A 21,335-nucleotide genomic window follows, 5' to 3' on the forward strand; every position below is an offset into this window, starting at 1 on the left:
GGTGTCTGTTTTCTGTTTTAACAAAACGGGTTATTTGTTTACATTAGAAGCGGTTTTGAAAGGTGAATGTCATATCTTTATTGTTTTGCAGATCATTAGTTTTATGAAGACCTCTTACATATATATAAACACTAGCGAATGATACATCATTACCAAGATAATTTCGTGTAAAGCTCTAAAGAACAAAGGAACATTTATTCTTTCTTACTTCGCCACTGTCCCTAAGCCCTAAAGAACAATATAACATTTGCAAGATTCAGCATCTGTATCGGCTAAATATCCAAGACGATCGCATGTACACAAGAGTACCTAAGACCATCTATCACCTTCTAGTTTTGGTACTCTGTAAATGGCAATGATGCAAATTGCATCAGCAAGCAAAGGGATGACTGCAACTTCCATTTGCGTTCTTCTTGTCACAATACAAACTTCTTGCAAGGCTGATATACCATTTCTATCCACCTAGCCCCATTCCATTCACTCTCCTTGCGGAGACCAAGTTACAAAGGTATTGAGCATTTGCTGGTCCGGTGCTGTGAACCATTCTAAAGAAGGCACTGGTATCTCTTGACAGCAGTTGTTGTGGACTATCATACTCCAAAACCTAAAGAAAATTGACATGGTTTTATGTTAAGTATCGGAACGAATCTCGCTACTCTTGTACAATAATCCTGGCATTACCTGACCAAAACTAAGCACAAGGATCTTGTCGCAGTCGATGATGGTATTCAATCTGTGAGCGATAACAAGCATTGTGCAGGACTTGAATTCCTCACGGATGGTCTTTTGTATCAGAGAATCTGTTCTGACATCAACAGATGCTGTTGCTTCATCGAGAACAAGGATCTTAGATCTTCTTAGCAACGCACGCGCTAGACTCAGTAGTTGCCTTTGCCCCACGCTGAAATTCTCACCTCCCTCAGAAACCTTCAAAGACTCAAAAGTGAAGTAAAAGTTAGATCAATAGTCTCAATCATAATAAAAACAAAGAATCTATGTATTTACTACTATAAACTACACCTCTGCATCTAGGCCAAAAGGGTTCCTGGCGATGACATCTTTTATATGCGCCCTTTGTAGAGCCTCCCAGAGATCAGCATCATTGTGCTCACTAAATGGGTCAATGTTGAATCTCACCGTCCCTAAATAGAAGCAAAGATTCTCATAAAGAAACAACAGGAACATACTTACAATGTTGTCATAAACCACACACTGACCTGAGAAAAGAACTGGTGACTGTGGTATAATACTTAGAACCCTGCGCAAATCCATCAGTCCGAACTTAGCAACATCATAATCATCAATCGTGATCCTTCCTTTTTCCACTTCCACGATCCGAAACAATGCATTCAACATGGAAGACTTCCCTGCACCAGTTCTTCCCACCACTCCTACTTTCTCACTGGGAGAAACAGAAAAGGAGAGTCCATGCAGTACTGGAGGAAGACCTGTTCTATAACGCAGGTAAACATCTTCAAACTTAATTGATCCTCTTGAAGGCCAGTCAGATACTGGACGATTGTTCTCGATCACATCTGCAGCCTCAGAAGGTAGATCGATGTAGTTACCCACACGCTCAACGGAATTCAAGCTGTTCTCTGCTCTGCTAGCTTGCCTAAGAACACCACTCAACAGAGAAGTGATATTCAGTGTGTAGCTAAGAAGCAGACCCATCGTAGACGCAAAGCCAGCTTGGTTCTCTGCATTCCCATTTCTCAGAACGGCGAAAGTTGCGGTTAACCAAATCATGACACCACCAAGAGTTTCCAGTCTTATAGTGAGCCAACGATTTGAGCTAGTGTTTGCAAGAGTGAACCTTATGTTGTTGTCCATGGATTTTCCATTAATCTTGGCCATCCTCTCGTATGCTTTATAGGCTCGGATGCTTGACAAACCATTCAAAGCTTCACCAAATTGAGCATAAATAGGCGATCTTGTAACGGAATCTAAACGTTTCACTTCACGGGATGTGTTCTACAAATCACAAAGCTGATATCAGTTTCAACTGGATCAAAAGCTTGAAAACTATTCTGCACATACATGATGCATAGAACAATACCTGATAGTAGAGATATGCTGCATAAAACAGTATCAGGAGCGGCATTATTGCCCACAATGAAATTGTACTGACTGTACCTATAAGTGCAAAGGTCGAGAGGAGTTGCCAGAGCTGGTTCATGAACATATTCATAAGGTTGGCGACATTTCTATCTATATCACCAATGTCCTTAGAAAACCTGTTGATTACTCGTCCAGTTGGGTTCGTGTGGAAAAAGAGCATAGGAGCTCGCATTATAGAATTCAGCATAGCGTCATGGAGTTTCTTGGCGGCACGTAAACTTGATGTGATCAGCCAAAACGAGTTGGTAAACGTCACAGCAACCTAAAATCAATGATCATAATCACCATTAACATAATTGAATATGTGACCGAGTTTATCTATTTCACTCGCTTTTCAGAAACATACCTGACCAAATCCGAGAAGAGCATAGACGATAATGTAGAAACCGGGACTATAACTCTTTGAGGTGCTTTGATCGGTCCAGAAACTTAGCCATGTGCTACTTGAAACCCGGAGAACCTCAGTTGTTAAATAGCATGCAAAGATGATCATAACCACCCATAAGCCGCCCACTGCCTTTTTATACCTCATCAGAACGTTCCAACTTATGATGCCAGTTTCTCGTTCTTCTTGCTTTACAAGCACCGATCTTCCTCGTCTTCCTTGCTTGGTACTGCCAACATTTCTTTCACTCGCATCAACCGTGAGAGTAGTACCAGGCTTCGAGCTTTTCTGGTCATTTTTATTCATCTCTTGGGTTGTGTCCATTTTCCCAGCGTTCTCCATTAGTTTCTGGAACAAACTCCCATTTTTTGACAACTCTTCAAAGGTTCCTTCCTCTTTGATCATTCCCTCGGACACTAAAATAATTCTATCCATCAAAGGAAGAAAATGTAGCTGGTTTGTGACAAGCACTCTCGTTTTCCCCTTCAGCTCATCTTTCATGCAGCTATCAAAGACCTGTTACTTGGTTCAAAAAAAGTCTATTACCTTCAAGAATAATTAATAAATCAAATACGCTGTAAAAAAATGGCTGAATACTAATTGATTAAATCATCCGAATTCAAGTAAAGGTAGTTTGACCATTGATGAAATGGCTGAACATTCACTGATTATACTCTATATATGTCAGCCTTAAGAGTATCAATATGATCATTTATGTAATGGATCAACCTCAAAAGTCAATACCTGCTGAGCAACATGAGCATCTAAAGCACTCAAAGGATCATCGAATATGTAAACATCTGCGCTTGAGTAGACTGCCCTAGCCATTGAAACTCTCTGCTTTTGCCCTCCACTAATATTCACCCCGCGTTCTCCAATCTCTGTATGATCACGGCCCTGAGTAAACCAATTCAAGAATTTACTACTATGAAATTGTCATATCAAGTAAATGTAACTGGGTTGTGTAAGCCTTTTCACTCCACCAACCGGAAGCAAATCGAGATCGTGTTGTAAGGCAGTGGCATCAATAGCCCTCCAATATCTTTCAGCTTCAAACCCCGACCCAAATAGTATGTTATCACGCACCTGCAAAACATAGACCAAATGAAAATAAAGAACCTGAAAGCTAAACTATAGTTTTTTATTTTTGCTGCGAGTAGTAAAGGTGACTCACAGTGGCATTGAAGATCCATGAGACTTGAGGAACATACGCTACTGAGCCTCTAATAATAACGCTTGAGGTCTCAGTACGTGATAGCTCCCCTAGCATTGCCGAAACAAGTGATGTCTTACCTTCCCCGGTTCCACCTACAATGGCAACCAAGCTTCCGACTGGAATCTCCAAATTAATATTGGATAATGTGGGCTTCGTTGCCTGGAGAACATAAAACCATGAGTATCATAGAATCTAATGTTGCAACTCAACGTTATCTAAACAAGAGGGAAACTTAAGAGGATTCACCTTTGAATCCCATGAAAAATATCCATTCTTAATGGAAATGGCTGGAGCCCCTGGTTGAAGAGGTGGGTTTTCTGCTAGAATTCTCTCTTCGCTTAGAAGTAGTTCCTCAATCCGTTGCAGTGAAACATTTGCGTTAACAACCTAAGTGGAGAAGTAGCAAAGATAAGACAACTAAATAAGATGGATCAAAATCAAGATGCAATTCATTTTACAGATGCATATGATATTACTGAGGAGATGACTATTAAAATAACCTGACTTAGAAGATTTGGTAACATGTTGAGAGGAAATCTTAGAACTGCGAATAGAGAAAGAGATGTGAATGCCCTTGCCGGTGTCAAATCTCCTCCAAGCAGAACGTAAACCCCAAATGAAACCACAGTCACAACTACTGGGATGCTGTTTAGTATAAAACTGTTAAACTGCAAGAGGAAAAACACCCAGTTAACTAACTGCAGACGAGACAGATGCATCCTATTAACTACAGGCAATACAAAATCAAAGATAAGTAGCCATACAGCTGATAGTAGCTGCGCTTTACGAAACCATGAGAGCTCTTCATTTCTAATTCCTTGAATCCGCGACTCAAAGCTCTTCTCCCATGCATAGCATCTAACAAAGTTGGAAAATTCCACAACTGCTTTTAAGAATGTGACATTCAGAAAAGCTGAAAAACAAATGATTAGGAGTAACAGTCATACTTTACAGTATCCATGGCTGCTAAAATCTCATTCATGATACCAACTCTTTTGTCAGTCCACTGGAGCCCTTCTTTAGTCAGCTTCCGCATTTTGCTTATAATCAGAGTCTGTTTATCACGAACCAGAATAAATAGAACTGTGTGAGTTTATATGCAATTACCACAACTTGTACAATTCAAGAATAGGCTAAAAAAATAATAAAGAAGCTTAATACCTGGAGAGGAATCAGGAGAAACAAAATCAATGAACCAAAAAGCGAAGCAACTCCTAGTTGTTGATAGAGAAGAATCATAGACACAATGATGCGAAAAGGAGCTGACCATAAGCCATGGAGCTGTTGTGATATTTGCTGGAAAATAAAGAGACAAATCATTAGTTGTGCAAAGTACAGTATGGATCAAACTGAGAAGGAAGATTGAACACATAAGTATACCTGAAGTGCATTAGCATCTGTAGTTATCATGTTTGTGACCTTCCCAGATGCAAAATTCTTCCGAGCTTCATGAGTTAGTCTTAAAGATTTATGGAATATAGCTGCAACCTAGGAGAAAAATATCATATTTAGTTGGAGATTAAACATGACTAAAATGATCATATACGATGGGAGAGATATGGAAGTTTTACAAACTTTACCAAAGTTGATCTTAACCGGAATCCCACACGCCAAACATTCTGGTAGTACTGAGCTTCACAGAGCACTCCAAGTGTCTGAAAATAAATTTCGAACCGGAATAGCTTTTCAGAGGTTATAACAAGAACAACAACAATGTGAGAGCTAGAATGGTGAGAAAGTTCAGTGTATTCACTGGGTAATAGTAGAAAAACAAACACGTCAGTTGGAGAAAAAGTATTCTAGAGAACAAAAGCGAACTTTTTGATACTTACCACCCCAACGAAAATTAAGAAAGCATAGACATAGCCAACCCAAGCCGGATCACCTTCTTGCATTGACTACATAAAATGATCGAAGATTCAGTTAGCCGAAGAAGCACAGGGGTATTAGGAATATTTTCAGCATGTTACATAGATCTCATCACTCATGTATGATAAATATATGTAAAGGCGTTTTTTCTCAAGATTGAAAAAGCAATAGAAGATATGTGATGACCGTAGAGAACGTGTGGAACATAAAACATCAGGTAGAAGCATAAGGCAGAAACAAACTAGACAATATTAGTAAGGGCTAAGTAGAAGCAAAGCTTACCCGTAATAGGTGGCTCAGTACAACCGGTCCAACAAACTGGGAAAGATCATTTCCAATCTACACCACGCCAAAACATGATGAATAAACTGTTTGAGACTTGTCAAACACAGAACTGAAAATTGCTGTGGATGCACGGGAAAATAACAGCCAATAGACTTTGTAGGATCTATAAGAGCCAACCGAGAGGCAGAATACGAGTTTTAACTGTTTAAGCAACCATAATTTGAGAGCACTGAAATTAAACGATAAGATAATTACCTTAAAGATACCACCCAACCAGAACCTACAAAGAGAGTACACAAGAAACTCAATCTCTGGCTGAAAAGGAAACTAAAGTGCCATCAGTGGTTTTTAGAAAAATCAGCAGCCTATACCTTCCACCAAGGCTACTATTCAGTGCTCGGAGAAGCCACGGCTTGCGTCTCTGCGATTCTTCTGTCCAGCATCTTTGGAATCTGTCAGATAATTCATCCAATAAATAAAGAATATTCTTGATTCTAAACAAAACTTTCTACCATAAGAAAAGAGAGAGAGTTGATACAGAAAAGTAACAAAGTTTCTGTACCTTGTGAACAGAGTTTCTGTTTGATCCCATTTGTCTAATTGCCAGACATCCTTTTCAGTTATGGGTTTTCTGTAGCCTAACTGCATAAGCGGCGTGATCCAACCAAAGTATATTCCTAAGAAAACAAATCAAAATCAATGGAACAAACATGAAACCATGAAGCTAATCTATCTTTCTTGACTGTTATATATTTGCCAATACACTGAACACTGAAAAGCCTTTGATTATGGATTCAGTGGCAACCTACTGGAAAATATGCTGGCATGTCGCTCGGGGCATATGTTCTCTCCCCCGCGAAGTGCTTCATATTCAACATTGTCTAACGGTTCATTGTTTAGAATATGGTATCCTGGATAAGGATCTAGTTCCGGAATGTAAACAAGTAGAAGAATCCCAAAAAGAGCCTGCAACAGAAGACAAATGAATACTTAAAACAGTGAGGCCGAACATTTGATTGCCTCAGGTACAGTCTCAGAAAACTAGCTATTTAAAACCTAGCTTATATCTTTCAGTTTCAAGATGTTTTTATAAGTCTGACGCTTTTATACAAAAGGACCATTTACTAACAAACCTGAGAACATCTTGAACTGATAAAGAGATGTAGGGCAGTTCTGCAATAGCAAATTGAGGAAACCTATTATGACTTTCAGGGTTAAAGCTACTAATGCCCAAACACAATTTCACACTTCAAAAGTTTAGTAGTAGTAGTAGATTTTTCAACCTGTTGACCGAGTTCTTGAGAGGCAACACAAGGTCGAGTAGCACAGCATCAGCAACCAAAACATAAACAACGCCAAATCTCACGTACCACCGGAACTCTTTGACATATTGTTTGGTTTCCAGCCCAATCAAAACAAGCATGGAGAACCAAGCAAACGCCTCAACAGCTAAAGATGCAACCTGCCATAGTACAACACCAGAATCACACTTCATTTCTGATCTTGAACTTTAATCTCCATACAATTAAAAGAATCAGAGTTGGAATTTGAAATTACCTCAAAGGGAGGAAGACCAGTCTCTTCATCCATGTCAAAGAGTGAAACCCCCAAGGCCAATCTCAGCACCGGCTCAACAACACAGTAACAAGCTAACATCCCTAGCACACAGTTATAGCACTTGTTCCTCAAAACATACATCTGAGCTTTGGTATTGCGGAAGATGGTCGATATCCGGTAGAGACACAAACCAAGAAGGACAAAGTGAGAAACAAGCATCACAAGTGAGTCAATAGCGCATGGCGTGTAGGAACCAAACGCAGCATCCGCTGCTTTCTCCCAAAACCCCTCTGCAACTGGCTTGCAGTACCAAGTCAAAGCCTCAAAACCCATCTTCTTGAATACCCAAAACTGGAAAACAAGAAAAGGCATTTGCTTTAAGAAAGGCTATGCAACACACAGTAACTATAATCAGCAAGCAAAAATAACAAAGGAGCAGACTTTTGTTAGAAAAGAGAGAGATGGTATGGGGTAAGAAGAAGAAGAAGAAGAAGAAAAGCATTACCCTTTTGCTTCGTAATAGTTCCAAGTTTGGAGCTTTGTCAATAAAACTATGTAATGCCTAAATGTTTCTATAAAAGTAGGAGACTTTTGAGTAGAAGACAACTCGACAAAGCACTAGGGGAAGCCTAACGTCGAAGTCGAAGCAGTCACACTCTTTGGGTTCACAAATCATAATCACTCCCAAAAGAAAAAAGAAAAAAAGGATTCTCTTATTAGATAAGAATCGCAAATTCCGATCTCCACATATGTTATATGTATTCACGTGACTTCGTTTTTTAACCAGTGTTTATGCTACGTTTACCATTGACGTGGCTTGAAGTTTGTTGGACGAAAAGAGATTATCTAGAGCTCGGCATTTTACTCTTCGTTTATTCAGGTTTTTCGGGTTGGTTTACTAGTTTTCTAGTTTTTCGGTTTTGAAAAAATGCTGCCGAAGTAAACTGAACTATATTTCGGTTCGATTTGGTTCAGGACTGAGGTTATTTGGTTCAGTTTTCGGTATTATTATTTATTTCGAACTGAGCCGAAACTAGTTTACATATCGGTTTATTCGATTAATTTGGTTTAAAAACAGTCATGTAAATTTTGATTTTTTTTTTATTTATTTGGTTTGTTTCAAAAAAATTTAGTTTATTTGGTTAATATATTTCAAACCGATCGGTTTCTTGTCCGCTGAACCGAACCGAATCGAACCAAAAAATAATTGAAATTCACCGATCGGTTTATTGGTTAAAGCGGATGTTAAACCAAAACCTGGATTTTGCTTTGGCCGGTTCGGTTTATTCCAATTCACACCGAATGCCCAACATTAAGATTATCAAACAGATGTAAAGACTAATTAGGATTATTAACTTGGCAATCCTTTAATATTTTTTGTAAAGATTTACAAATGTTTAAGAATCAGAAATTGATTTCATTTTTATTTTACTCCAATTAAAAATGAATAAAATTGGAGTTGTTGTTTGTTTTATTTGGCATATAAAGATAAATACTGGGAACGAAAACTAGTTTCATCGTCACGGCTTACGTGTGAGTGAGTCAACCCAATCAAAAGATTTTGGCTTGATGTCTATGTTTTTTAGTTTATGTGTGGAGATGGGATCAAATAAAGCCAGAAACTTCAATGCCAATCGAGAATATCACCTTCTCTGCAACCAAACACACTCTGTTTGCCCCTAAAAAGTCCATCATATATATGAGCATTTTCCGTGTATAACAAGGAACACAAAGAAGTTCATCAAACTGAGATCCTTATGTCTAGTGAAAACTTTTCTTCGTCCTCATCCCAACACTGCGTAGATTTACACAAGACATATTTTCTTCTTTTTTAATTGAAGGCTGTACAAAGACTAAAGAAACTCTCTTCTATTAGGAAAGGGCGTAATAGGCAAAAATGGATCAAATTGTATTTTGTTTTTTTTTTGTCTAGAAAACCAAAATTTCCCTTTTTAATCTATATAATTTCTCGATAAAATAGTATTTCACAAAACTAATAAATCAAGAATGATCAAGGGATGAACCAAAGATCTTGGTAGCTAAAAGATGGAAAAGTCTTGGTTTGATTCTTGAATGTTGGATGCTTAGCTTGGCTATGAAACGTAGTGGTTGTGGGGGGTTACAAGATAGAATTGAACAAGGAAACGAAACGATTGTCAAGGATGATAAGTAGATGTTAGCTATGTGAATTGGTAGAATAATGGAAGAAGAATCTTGTATGCACACCCCGTTTTTTTTTAGTGTTAAGTTGATGGACTTAAATTAGCAATACTGACAGAGAGAATGGGCGATAAATAAGTGGTTACGTACACTTGTTATTGGTACTGTTAGCAAGCTCGATTGTGATAAGGAGCCTTTTCGCAAAGATGAAAGCGAGAAGACACAAAACGATAGATGGTGTAACTTGCTTTAGTTTGCTGGAAAGGTTTAGACATTTAATGATACAAAGAGAGAGTATGTGTCTCCAGCGACATGGCAGCAAATGTACAGTAGGCATTTGAGAAACAAAATTTATTGGCAAACGGTACATGTTTGGGAATATATATATCTATAACAGTTTTGAAGAGAAAACGGAGCTCCATGGCACATTTTTGTTCCACTGGAATATAATCGTGCTTCTTATCCAGTTAGGCAAGATACATAAAAGGCGCAAGTCAGAAGGATGTTTGGCAATTAGACGAATGGGGGCACCAACCAGGAACTCTGCTCATAACAAATGAAAACAGAGAAGATCCCTAAAATAAATGAGCTTGTTTGGTGTTTTATAAAAAACCAACACTTTGAAAATAAAAACAGAAAAATGAGAGTTTATAATACATGATTATTGAGAAAGGCAATACTGTCGACGTGATGAGGTGCGACACGGACAAAACATTCATACCCACCTACAAATCCATAAGAGCGTTGAAACTCTTCATTGTCACCAATTCCTAGGAGCCTAACTCTTCTGACATTGTTTGTTGTGACATTGTAGTAGAAGATGTAGAAGGGTTGGACCTTGATTGTATTAACCACGCTTGGGACGATAATGATCTCACCAGCTTTATTGGTGCCTTGGAAAGACATTCTGCGGCAAGAAACGGACTCCCAGGCAGAGGAGGGAAACACACATGTTTGCTTTGACCATTCATGTTTCTGGGCGTCCTCTAGTATCCATAAATCAAAGGGAATGGAGCGAGCAAGAGGTGGATGCACAAGAATAGAAGCTAGCTTCCCATTGTATTCTATAAATATGGCATTCTTTCCACATAACACGACAGCACTAGGTGCTTGGATAAAACTTACTTTCTCAGATCGAACATCAAAACACATGACAACTGGATTCTTATTCTTAAAATCAGTAGTGGAGTTATACTTATAACCGCCATAGTAGATAACACCGTTGATACATACTCCCACTGATACAGGTATATAAGGAACAGGGGTACCTTCAATGTCTCTCCAACCTCCTCCTCCTCCAAGTGTTAACACCTTGTGCAGTAGATGAGGACGAGCAGAAGAAGGATCTCTCAAATGCACAGATAATGCTTTGTGTTGGCCACCAATGGGATCGTACCCCACGAATTGGGTGTTCTTGGTCAAATTAAAGACTTGCTCGGTGCTGGGGTTACAAACCATCAAACCATGATCAGTGTAAACACTGAGAAACCCATGGAGAGAAGCGCAATACTCTTGGCTGGCTCGCAATCCCACTGGTAATGCCATCTCGAACCTGGGTACCAAACAAGAAGAAGAAGACCCCTCTTGATACGACAAGAGGAAGGTAAGCTTCTCTTCAGGCTTGCCGAATGCGTTGTTGCTAAAAGAGACTATAAACCGTGGTTCCGCTGAGGAGACAGCGAACAAGGAATCCACCAACTCTTGCCTTCCGATGAAGGAACACCACATCTTCGACACGCATCGAAACTTCATAAGAGACTTGGCAGGCAATCTACTCATTATAGCCATCTTAAGATCATCATGCACCGAATCTAACTTACTTGGGGTTGTGTCTTTCTCCTCGTACTCCGTGCGTTTTCTGAAGCTTCCTGAGGCTTCTCGGCTGTTGTGGAACTTATCCTTCTCCTCGCGCCTGCGTTTCATGGCGCCTTACTCCTCGCACAGCCCTCAATTCGACTAGGAGGATATTTTTATTGTGTGGGAAAATCAGACAGAAGCACAAAGACCTATATATATGTTTGTTTCATGACGTCTTCCTTTTTTTTAGAGGCTTTTTCTTTTATCAAAAAGGAAGAAAAAAAAAACAGGAAATATGGCATAGATAACTATAAGACTATGGGGGTGATTGGTTGGGATTTAGCAAGTGACTTTAGCTTTAATTTTTATCTACAGCTTTAAAATCACCAATCATGCTTTACATTACTTTTTAAAGCTACAACCAAAAAATTAAAGCTACAGCCAAAAAACAAAAAAAACTAGCTATAAAAGTCTTATTTTCTAAAGCTCCATCTTTTTGGCTGTATGAAATTTTAAAGGTACAGCTCTTAAAGCTAAATCAAAAAATCCTACAGACAAAATTCTAAAGTAAATTTCTAAAGTTACAACTCAACCAATCACCCCCTATGTACAATGGTTTTAAGATTCAACACCCTCCACTTCATATTTTAACAGTTCATGTCATATTTTCTTTCTTACACATCATCATTCAATACACATTCAATTTTTATTCACTGCAATGGTCTTGTTGAATAAAATTCAATACTCTATTTTATTAATTAATAATTATTATTTTAATATCCAAATTAAATAAACCTACTCTCTATTTATATATAATTTAAAATAATAAATTTTAGTATAAGAAATAAAAATAAATTATTTAATTTATAATGAAATTAATTAGTTTTAAATAACTAAGAGAATATCAAAATATCAAAAATCTTTAGAAAGTGACATGTGTCGTCGGTGGTCCCTATTTTCTTCTTATTCAACTTGTTGAATCTTTTCAACACCAATTAATCTACATCATCAAATTTCATTTTTCAACAACTTCATTGTAGGGATTCAACTATTGAATCTTTTATTCAACACCCCCATTGTACATAGTCTAAAAATATATAGTTGATCAAATAAACCTAATCTAGTAGAGGCTGAGATATAATTATTACGTATATAATCTATTTATGACAATTTTCTCTATACATTCATTTTTCAGTTTTATTTCTTCAATTGATAATAACTATTTTAATATATTTTTTTAATTCAGTTGATTCATCAAAATTGATTGTCATTTTTTTAAAAAAAATTAGACTCCTAAAAGACTTGTTTGAGCCTCTGACGTTTCCCCAAGTGGATGTCTATCCTGATAAGAGTCACAGATTAATAACCTTAGAGCATGATTAAGGGAGGTTCTTAGGATGATATTTTTAGAGGAATATAAGAAATCGTCTTTTAACTTTTAACTAAAAAAACTAAGAACAGGTTCGCTAAAAATTCCACCTTAAAAACTCTTCATTAATCATGCTCTTACTACATATATGACTATGGTAAACAAACACAGACAACCATTGATACAACACATTTGAGGATACTTTTTTCTTGTACTGTGTCCAAGATCCAATGCAAGATATAAGTAACATAAAGAAGTCCACAAGCAATATCTATGTATCATCTCTCTTTGAAAATCAGCAACCTTTTAAGAAAATGACATGGTTGTAGTTTCTAAACTTAAAGAGATCATGAGGAAAACATACCTCAAAGGCTCCATTAAATTAGCTCCATTTCTGCTGATTTATCTTGACCCTGATAATGACTACATAAATAAGATGATTGCGCCAAGGTGACCCGTTATCACCCTTTCTCTTTGTGATGTGTACTGAAGGTCTGATTCACGAGCTGACTGAAGCAGAGAGGACGGAAAGACTTCATGGGATTCAGTTCTCAGACGAAGGACCTATGATTCACCATCTGTTGTTTGCTGATGACAGTTTGCTAGTATGCAAAGCCACTGAAGAGCAGGCCACTGTGCTAATGAAGATACTTGAAGCTTACGGGATTGCAACTGGACAAAAGGTGAATTTACTCAAATCAGCCATCACTTTTGGAGCAAACGTGAGTGATGAAACCAAGGAGGCTGTGAAGAGGATCACAGGTATCACACAAGAAGGAGGGACAGGAACCTATCTAGGTTTACCCGAGTGCTTCAGCGGCTCCAAAACAGAGATGCTTGCATATATATATGACAGACTGAAAGACAGATTCTCAGGTTATTTCGCCAGATGCCTCTCTCATGGTGGAAAGGAAATTCTCATCAAAGCTGTCGCCATGGCCATGCCGGTTTATGCGATGTCGTGCTTCAAATTAACCAAAAAGTCATGCGAGAATTTGACTAGGGCAATGGCTGATTTTTGGTGGAATTCTCTCGAGCACAAACGCAAAATACATTGGATAAGCTGGAAAGGTGGTCTAGCTTTTAAAGACATACAAGGGTTCAATCAGGCTTTATTGGCTAAACAAGCGTGGAGACTACTTGATCAACCATCATCCCTGTTTGCACGCGTTTTCAAAAGTAGATATTATGATAAGTCTGAATTTCTAAGTGCAAGAGAAGGCCACAGACCATCATACGCTTGGAGAAGCATTATGTTCGGCAGGGAGTTACTACTAAAAGGTATCAGGAAGCAAGTTGGCAATGGGAAATCGATCTCGGTCTGGTATGAAACATGGATTGTTGATGGGGTGATGAGAATGCCTTTGATGAAGAACATTATGGTGGACCTCGAACTTAAAGTTTGTGATCTCCTCGACCCGGTCTCAAGAACATGGCAGATTGATAAACTGAAGGAGCTGTTCTTTGAGGAAGACATCCAACGAATCCTAAAAATGAAACCAGTGATGGAAGATGATGATTACTGGACTTGGGTTCATAACAAGAATGGCTCTTATTCGGTAAGATCGGGTTACTGGTTATTTGACAAGCTGAACATCACAGAGGAAAAGGTGATTGCGAATGCCCTGCCATCTCTTAATGCCCTTAAGGAATCAGTGTGGAAGGTGGAGACAGCACCCAAGATCAGGTCTTTCATGTGGAGAGCTTTGAGCAACGCTATACCTACTGGAGAACTTCTTCAGCACAGAGGGATAAAACTTGATCCTGTTTGTCAGCTATGTGGATTTCAAGGAGAATCTCCAAATCATCTTTTGTTCTCTTGCACTGTGGCGAGACAAGTCTGGGCTCTCTCAAACATCCCAGTCCCGGAGGGTGGTTTTAGTGAGACGTCCCTATTCTCAAACTATTACTACTTGCTTTCCCTACTGAAAAATGCAGATGTCCCAAAAGAAATCATAAGAAGTTTCCCTTGGATTATATGGTTCTTATGGAAAAACAGGAATTGCTTGATGTTTGATGGCAAATCTTCTTTCCATCTGATATTATTGTGAAGATTCAAGAAGAAACAGAGCTGGGTTTTTGGCAGACCAACAAGAGAAGGAGAGTGAGCTGGAGAATCGTAAGGAGCAAGCAAAACTAGCCAAAAAATGGGTGAAACCACCAGCGACATGGATCAAGTGCAATATCGGTTTGAGCTTCTCCAAAGTAAAACAAATGGGGGGTGCGTCTTGGGTTCTAAGGGATCATAATGGTGAAACATTAATACATGCCAGGCGCGCTTTTCTGGGATTTGCAGAGGAAATGGATTTCAAATTGGCAGCGGTTTTGTGGGTGATTCAGAGCATGGAACAGCACAGAAGAAACAGAGTGATCTTTGCGTTTCAGGATGAAGATCTAGTAGGTATGGTACTGAGACCAAAGGCATGGCCTTCTTTCAGATTCATGAGCTTTGAAATTTTAAGGTATTTGGCCAAGATAGAATGGTGGCGAATGGTTAAAGAGGAGAGGAAAACAAATAGAGAGGCGTTTCTCATTGCCCAAAGTGTCACTACTTCTAGTAGGCTGCAGTCATATGTAGCTTATGGAGGGCCAAGTTGGTTAAGTGAGCTCTTTGATGGTGAGAAAACCTAACCCTCTTTTTGTTGTTGGAGACATGTGAGGATGTGGTCGTTTTTTGAGAAGTCTAGTGTTTGGATCACAAGGAGGAAGGAAGTCTTATTGTTGTTGTTGTTTAATCTACTTTTTGTTCAATGTGGAGGAAGCTGTGAGCTTGTATTGTAAGAACTTCAGTTTAAGTTAAATGAAAATCATAGATGACAAAAAAATAAAATAACTGGCATTGTTTGCCTATATTTGGCAATCAACCTGCAGAGAGATCAATAAAATAAAATTCATTAGACAACTATAAATAGAACAAACAGTAAAAAGTTTGTAAGAAAAGGAAGGTTGTGAAACTGAGTGCTCTTCCAAGAAGAGGAAAAACATATAATGACTGATGCCTTAACTTTATGTCCCTACAAAAAGAAGAAAAGTAAACAGCTTCATGATCAGCTTTAAGTCCCCCCATTGTCATAATCAAGAAGAGTGCAAGCAGTAATAGTGATCAATTCGACCAAACCCCAGTCTCTCTAGACAAGTTAATCTAACAAAATCAACACAATAATAGTACAAGGGAGTCGTCATTTAGGTCCTTTTTAAAATTGAAAATTTACAAAGTGTTTTGAATAAAGAAGAGAAGACAAGAGAAGAGAGAAATTGGTGTGTATTATTCCATGAGTAATGAGTCCTTTATATAGGATTACAATAGCTTGTGGACAAAGCCACTTGGAGAACAAGTAAAGCTTGGAGAACAAGTATATTTAAGATATGCCATAATGGCATCACCATAATATTCATAACACTTCCCCTTGATGTCCATTATGCGCGTAAGATGCTGCCTCGTTAAAAACCCCACCAGGAAAACCCAATAGGAAAAAACCATGGTTAAAGGAAAAAGAGTGCAGCGTATAATGACTTCCCCTCATGTGTACATACATCGAGATCTTTGAGACAACGTAGTTCAATAAGATGAGTGAGCTTCTTGAAAGTAGCAGGGGTAGCGTCTTGGTGAATGAAACAGCCAAATATTTACTCGAACAAACTTGTAGGAAACGAACTTCGCCATTCTTCAGTAGTGCATGAGTCTTCATGATCTGATCATTTCTTGGATTCTTTTTATCTCCAAAACTATAGAACAATGATAGATTTTCATCTCCCAAATTGTAACATTCTCTTTGGGTGTCTATCTTTTATGTGTTCTTTGTTGCCTCGTTAAAACCTTGTCATGGAAAAACCCAGTGGGATAAAAACCATGATGAGGGAAAAGAGTACAACCACACATATTTCACATTTCTTCTCCGGAAAGCAATATCTTCAGGATATGCATTCCAATAAGAGAAATCTCCTTTTGAAATTGAGAATATTGTAATACTCTTTCCATTAGAGTATTCAAGGTCTATAGATTTCTGGTCCACAATTCTTATTTGATATAGACAATATTTTCTTAGTCTATTTGGACTTCAAACCAAACTTCTTACATACAATCGTCTAGACATTCGTTTCGTACATACGAATAACTCATTCGTAACTATTATGACTTTCTTTCTTGTCATATGAAATTACATCTTTTGGTTATGAAAAAGATTAGTAATTTGCTCAATGACACTTTAAATATGGTACTTCAAGACCAAACATGTATGAGCATCTTAAATAAAATCCTTCACGGATCTTTATGATAACATCTAATTTTAGATCTCCAATTTGGAATACATAAAGACAATATTTGTATTGTCAAGAGCTTTCTTCCAAAATACAATTTTCTATAACTCTTCAGGAGTTTTATTGATATTCAAATCAATGATTCTATTGATCTATAATCACTTGACAAATATAAAGATGTATTGATTTACTTCAAATATTTCATATATCCCATAAAACATATTTCGATCGAATAGCTAGAGTTCCCGGGAACATGACTTTGATATAAACAATCCTTCAGGGATTATATATTTTAGGGATTCTATCTCTTAAGGATTACTAGTTTCCAGTGGGTCGTATAATTCAAATTCTTCATTTATTTTCAGAATAATAAGAAACTTGAAAGTAGTTGCATCTACCACATGAGACTATGTCTCTTCACAATCAATTCCATATTGATCTTTCAATGAGCAACAAATCATTTCCCACTTGTTTTACACTTTTTAGTGTATGGACTACTGGTCCAAATACTTGTCTCTTTCACAAGAGTTTGTATTTTGTCTATTGTTTCTTTCTGACTTGGCCAATCATTTATTTGTGTACACTTTTCAATAGACTTTCTTTCATGATCCTCTTTCTCATTCATCATATCAACTGCCATTTTTTAGGCATAAATATCATTGACGTCGATTTGCTTATCAGTTCCATTTTATTTCATACATGACATCACTTATTGAGATCTCTTCATTGTCTCAGGTACCTGAATTCTTTCAGTCATGTTTAATGTCTCTTCTGGAGATCATTCACAAACTCTTATTCCTCTTGACCATTACTTTATGCTCCTTTCATTTACGAGGATTTTTTTTTTATCTTTGGAACCAATATGTTTACTACGCTTCAGGCGTAACTGGCAGTTTGATATTGTTCTTCTGGAACATCAATTCTTATTTGGAGCATTTACAGCTGGTATATGTGATTTGATCACTGTATTTATTTGGGTCAGTAAATGTGTCTGGCAACTGATTTACTAAGCTATATAATTGAATTATCTTTTGGACTTATCTTTAGTCCGAGGATCAATGATAATTCATTCGAACTTATATTCTTTTCCAGCTGTTTATTTTCTCCCTCTTATGTTGGAAATACTAATTCAACTTTGGCATTCAAATCGAGTCTTACTTATATCCTTCGGGGATGGCTCTAGATTCTTAAGAATCAATGGAGATTCATATCCAACATGTATTCCAACTTTATTTGAAAACACATCTTACTTAAAGCTCTGTGGTGGAGCAATTGGAATGTATATCACACATCCAACATTCTTAGATGCAAAATGGTTGGTTTCTGACCCACTACCAATGACGGGGAGAACCATTAATTACTTGTTGGTTTGATGCGAATTAGTGTTGCTCAAAATGTTTATCACTTATCCTAGTGATTTTTCTATAGTCGTCAAAGACTTTAAGATGTGAATTCACCAATATCATAAAGATGCATAGTGGGTGATCAGTCCACCAACATCTCCATTATGCCAATAATTTCATTTGGCTGGTGAAAACCGTATTTTCATTTTATCTTATGAGAAAGAAATATATGTGAAATCATTCATAAGAATCTTCTGGTTCTTCAATGAATATTCATAAATCTTTATGTATCTTTTCACATCACTACTGAACCAAAATGGTCTAACTGGTTCATGCCAAGTATTTTATAAAATTCTGGTTTACTTTGTATTTATCTCCATTACACTAAATCTTTGTGTAGTATAATCTATAAGAGGCTGTATATACTTTCTCTAAAATACTTATACTGTCTTGAGAAATATTTCTGAATTGAAATATATATAGCATTTCTTTTGCTTACTGTCTCAACATAAGTGTCAAAATCCCACAGATTCCCTTCGAGAATGATTCATCAATCTTAGTTTAGTACAAACATAATATTTTGGATGTTTGACTTATTATTAAATGTGAGATTCATTAATTCTTCCCCTCGAGATGATAAAACTACATGTTTATCAATCTCGAATGAATCTCATTTTGAATCAACAACATACTCTAGATGGGTCATGTATTCTTTCTCAAATCCTTTTAACTTCTTAGACTTATAAGAATATGACGCAATAAGGATTTTAAATTGCATTCTTATGTGCAGTAATATTATGTACTCTTCTGGAGCATCATATATATCTTCTTCCTGAACATTCTATAAGGTTTTACTACCATGTATTGTACTCACAATAATCTTCTTTCATCTTTGGATGATTGAATCATTTTTTTTTCTCAACTTCAAGTGAGAGAATGAGTTTTAAATAGAAACTCTTGGGTCTTTCTTTATTATCATCTTTATTTCTCAACTTCAAGTGAGAGTATGAGTTCTAAAAAGAAACTCATTGGATCTTAACCTTATTTATATATACATTCACGTCTACAACCACTTTTAGGTTTATTTTCTTGAACAATACTATTTGTGATATAAATATCCTATTCTCTTCAGGAGAATGGATCATAATCTACTATATGTGATTTATTATCTTAAATCAATAGCTCATTGTTTCTCTGAGTCTCAAAGAAACAAGATACAAGTATAAACTTCTTTTTATTTTTTTAAATCTATTTTCCCAATCATGTGTCTGCTGGACAACATTACTAGTGTGAAAAATATTTTTTTTTTTCATATATGCATCATTTTTAAAAAAAAATTCGAGAATTTTACTTTTAAACTTAACATCCAACATAGTTGAGATATATTACAGACTTCAGGTCTTGTAATCTTTAGATGCAAAATATATAATGAGCTATAGGTAATCACTTCAGGTGATTGTACATTTCTTTATATTATTCTCCAAGACTTATGGGATCTTAAGGTCAAGCCTTAAACTTAAAACTCTCACATATACAATCACAATGAAATATAATAATAAAACTATTTCAAATTATATAAAATATGTATTAACATAGATCTTATTATATAAAGAAATAGATAATATTTCTATAGTAATCATCATATGTGCTACTTCTTTACTTTCATGCTATTGAACAAGGAATCAATAAACTTACTAAACAAATCTTATATCACATTTATCAATTTTCATGTAAATTATTACCCTCGTATATAAAGCATGAAAATAAAATACTTATCTTGGTAAAAAAATGCAACGGAGATGAGAATTTGAATTGCTCATGTATCTTGGTTGGATATAATTTCACATGATCTCTTCTCTTTTAAAGAGGATGATTCTGAAATACTCAAAATTTGCTCATATAAATATGGCTAACATGTTAGTAAACATCAATATATAACATTGACCATATTTAAATAGTAATAATTCATCCGAAAAAATCTACTTAAATCAAGCGTATATATAATTACTATAAAAATCATTCGAGCATTAAGCAGAATGTGCAAACCAACGGTTTCTAAACCCGATGCAAACCAAAACTATTACCATATCATGTGATGTTCCAAGTAAAATAGAAATAATATATTACATGCACTCAACCGTAACACTTGATTACTATATTATATGTATTCGTATATATTACATGCACTCAGCCCAAAATTTTAAACCAACATGCAATATCTTATCAAGTCTAGTAAATAATTATTAACCTATAAATCCAATTCGATGATATAGTTTTAAGCATTGAACAATGCGCAGCCATAAAGAATAAAAGTGGATGCAATCACAAACGCAATAACAATATAAGATGTAGCTGCAACACTAAATCTATGAATTTGTTAATTTATACGTTCAACTGTATCGATACTATATGCAACCGTAATAATAATATGCAGCCGTAATGAGACGTATTCAAACTTCGGAGCTATAGTCATCTGCTATTACTGAACAATAATGGTATGCTGTAATTAACAATATGCATAAACAAACTATATGAACTTGTTAAGCAATAATCATGGTTATACGAATATGAATATGAAAACTAGCGAGATTGAGTATAGCTTATAAAGTCGATAAGATCTCACTTTGATCGAAGGATTTTTCTTTCCTTGAAACAAGGGAAATCAATATTGTCGATTAAAACTTTTAAACTCAATCTAACATGTGATGAACTATGAATCCCAATCTTACAAACCATGAATTGATAATAAGCATGATCGGTAGAATGATTGGACATAGACTAAAAATATAAAATAAAATCTATACCTATTAGTTTAAAGTCGCTAGAGATTCGTGCTGATAACGTGTTTTGAATAAAGAAGAGAAGACAAGAGAAGAGAGAAATTGGTGTGTATTATTCCATGAGTAATGAGTCCTTTATATAGGATTACAATAGCTTGTGGACAGAGCCACTTGGAGAACAAGTAAAGCTTGGAGA

The 21,335-nt window shown here is 36.5% G+C and overlaps 3 protein-coding genes across 7 annotated transcripts; 1 reads left to right on the forward strand and 2 right to left on the reverse strand.

Annotated features, from left to right (window-relative positions):
• Positions 1-121: 121 nt before the first annotated feature.
• Positions 122-8,113, reverse strand: LOC111199212 (ABC transporter C family member 12). Of its 5 annotated transcripts, XM_022688702.2 has the most exons (26): positions 7,939-8,113; positions 7,434-7,784; positions 7,160-7,338; positions 7,010-7,049; positions 6,686-6,842; positions 6,439-6,553; positions 6,248-6,328; positions 6,132-6,156; positions 5,874-5,930; positions 5,555-5,620; positions 5,303-5,377; positions 5,103-5,210; positions 4,884-5,018; positions 4,670-4,776; positions 4,487-4,580; positions 4,223-4,390; positions 3,969-4,109; positions 3,681-3,881; positions 3,494-3,592; positions 3,251-3,403; positions 2,468-3,022; positions 2,060-2,383; positions 1,218-1,974; positions 1,021-1,142; positions 682-927; positions 122-604 (listed from the first exon to the last, which is right to left on the reverse strand). In XM_022688702.2, the coding sequence occupies exons 2-26, from the start codon at positions 7,764-7,766 to the stop codon at positions 455-457; spliced, it is 4,488 nt and encodes a 1,495-aa protein (XP_022544423.1). In that variant the 5' UTR covers positions 7,767-7,784; positions 7,939-8,113; the 3' UTR covers positions 122-454. The 5 variants fall into 5 exon arrangements, with proteins under 5 accessions (XP_022544423.1, XP_022544422.1, XP_022544424.1 ...); XM_022688701.2 differs by lacking the exon at positions 7,939-8,113 and having other exon boundaries at positions 7,434-7,885; XM_022688703.2 differs by lacking the exons at positions 7,434-7,784; positions 7,939-8,113 and having other exon boundaries at positions 6,682-6,842.
• A 236-nt stretch (positions 8,114-8,349) lies between these two features.
• Positions 8,350-11,616, reverse strand: LOC111199342 (putative F-box protein At1g32660). Its single transcript, XM_022689334.2, has one exon. The coding sequence runs from the start codon at positions 11,514-11,516 to the stop codon at positions 10,242-10,244; it is 1,275 nt and encodes a 424-aa protein (XP_022545055.1). The 5' UTR covers positions 11,517-11,616; the 3' UTR covers positions 8,350-10,241.
• A 1,622-nt stretch (positions 11,617-13,238) lies between these two features.
• Positions 13,239-15,390, forward strand: LOC111199343. The gene is made up of 2 exons (XM_048735490.1): positions 13,239-14,721; positions 14,813-15,390. The coding sequence occupies exons 1-2, from the start codon at positions 13,239-13,241 to the stop codon at positions 15,388-15,390; spliced, it is 2,061 nt and encodes a 686-aa protein (XP_048591447.1).
• Positions 15,391-21,335: the final 5,945 nt, after the last annotated feature.

The sequence above is a fragment of the Brassica napus genome, chromosome A7 (assembly GCF_020379485.1).
Source record: "Brassica napus cultivar Da-Ae chromosome A7, Da-Ae, whole genome shotgun sequence".
Lineage (NCBI taxonomy): Eukaryota > Viridiplantae > Streptophyta > Magnoliopsida > Brassicales > Brassicaceae > Brassica > Brassica napus.

What these genes read in the sequence shown, in the direction of transcription:
- LOC111199212 (XM_022688701.2), bottom strand. Translation starts at nt 7,805, where the DNA reads ATGCCTTTTCTTGTTTTCCAGTTTTGGGTATTCAAGAAGATGGGTTTT. An exon ending in CTGGTCTTCCTCCCTTTGAG is followed by an intron (nt 7,339 to 7,433) that starts GTAATTTCAAAT and finishes GTACTATGGCAG; the next exon opens with GTTGCATCTTTAGCTGTTGA. An exon ending in ATTTTTCATGGGATTCAAAG is followed by an intron (nt 3,882 to 3,968) that starts GTGAATCCTCTT and finishes TATGTTCTCCAG; the next exon opens with GCAACGAAGCCCACATTATC.
- LOC111199342 (XM_022689334.2), bottom strand. Translation starts at nt 11,516, where the DNA reads ATGAAACGCAGGCGCGAGGAGAAGGATAAGTTCCACAACAGCCGAGAA.
- LOC111199343 (XM_048735490.1), top strand. Translation starts at nt 13,239, where the DNA reads ATGTGTACTGAAGGTCTGATTCACGAGCTGACTGAAGCAGAGAGGACG. An exon ending in CCCAAAAGAAATCATAAGAA is followed by an intron (nt 14,722 to 14,812) that starts GTTTCCCTTGGA and finishes ATTATTGTGAAG; the next exon opens with ATTCAAGAAGAAACAGAGCT.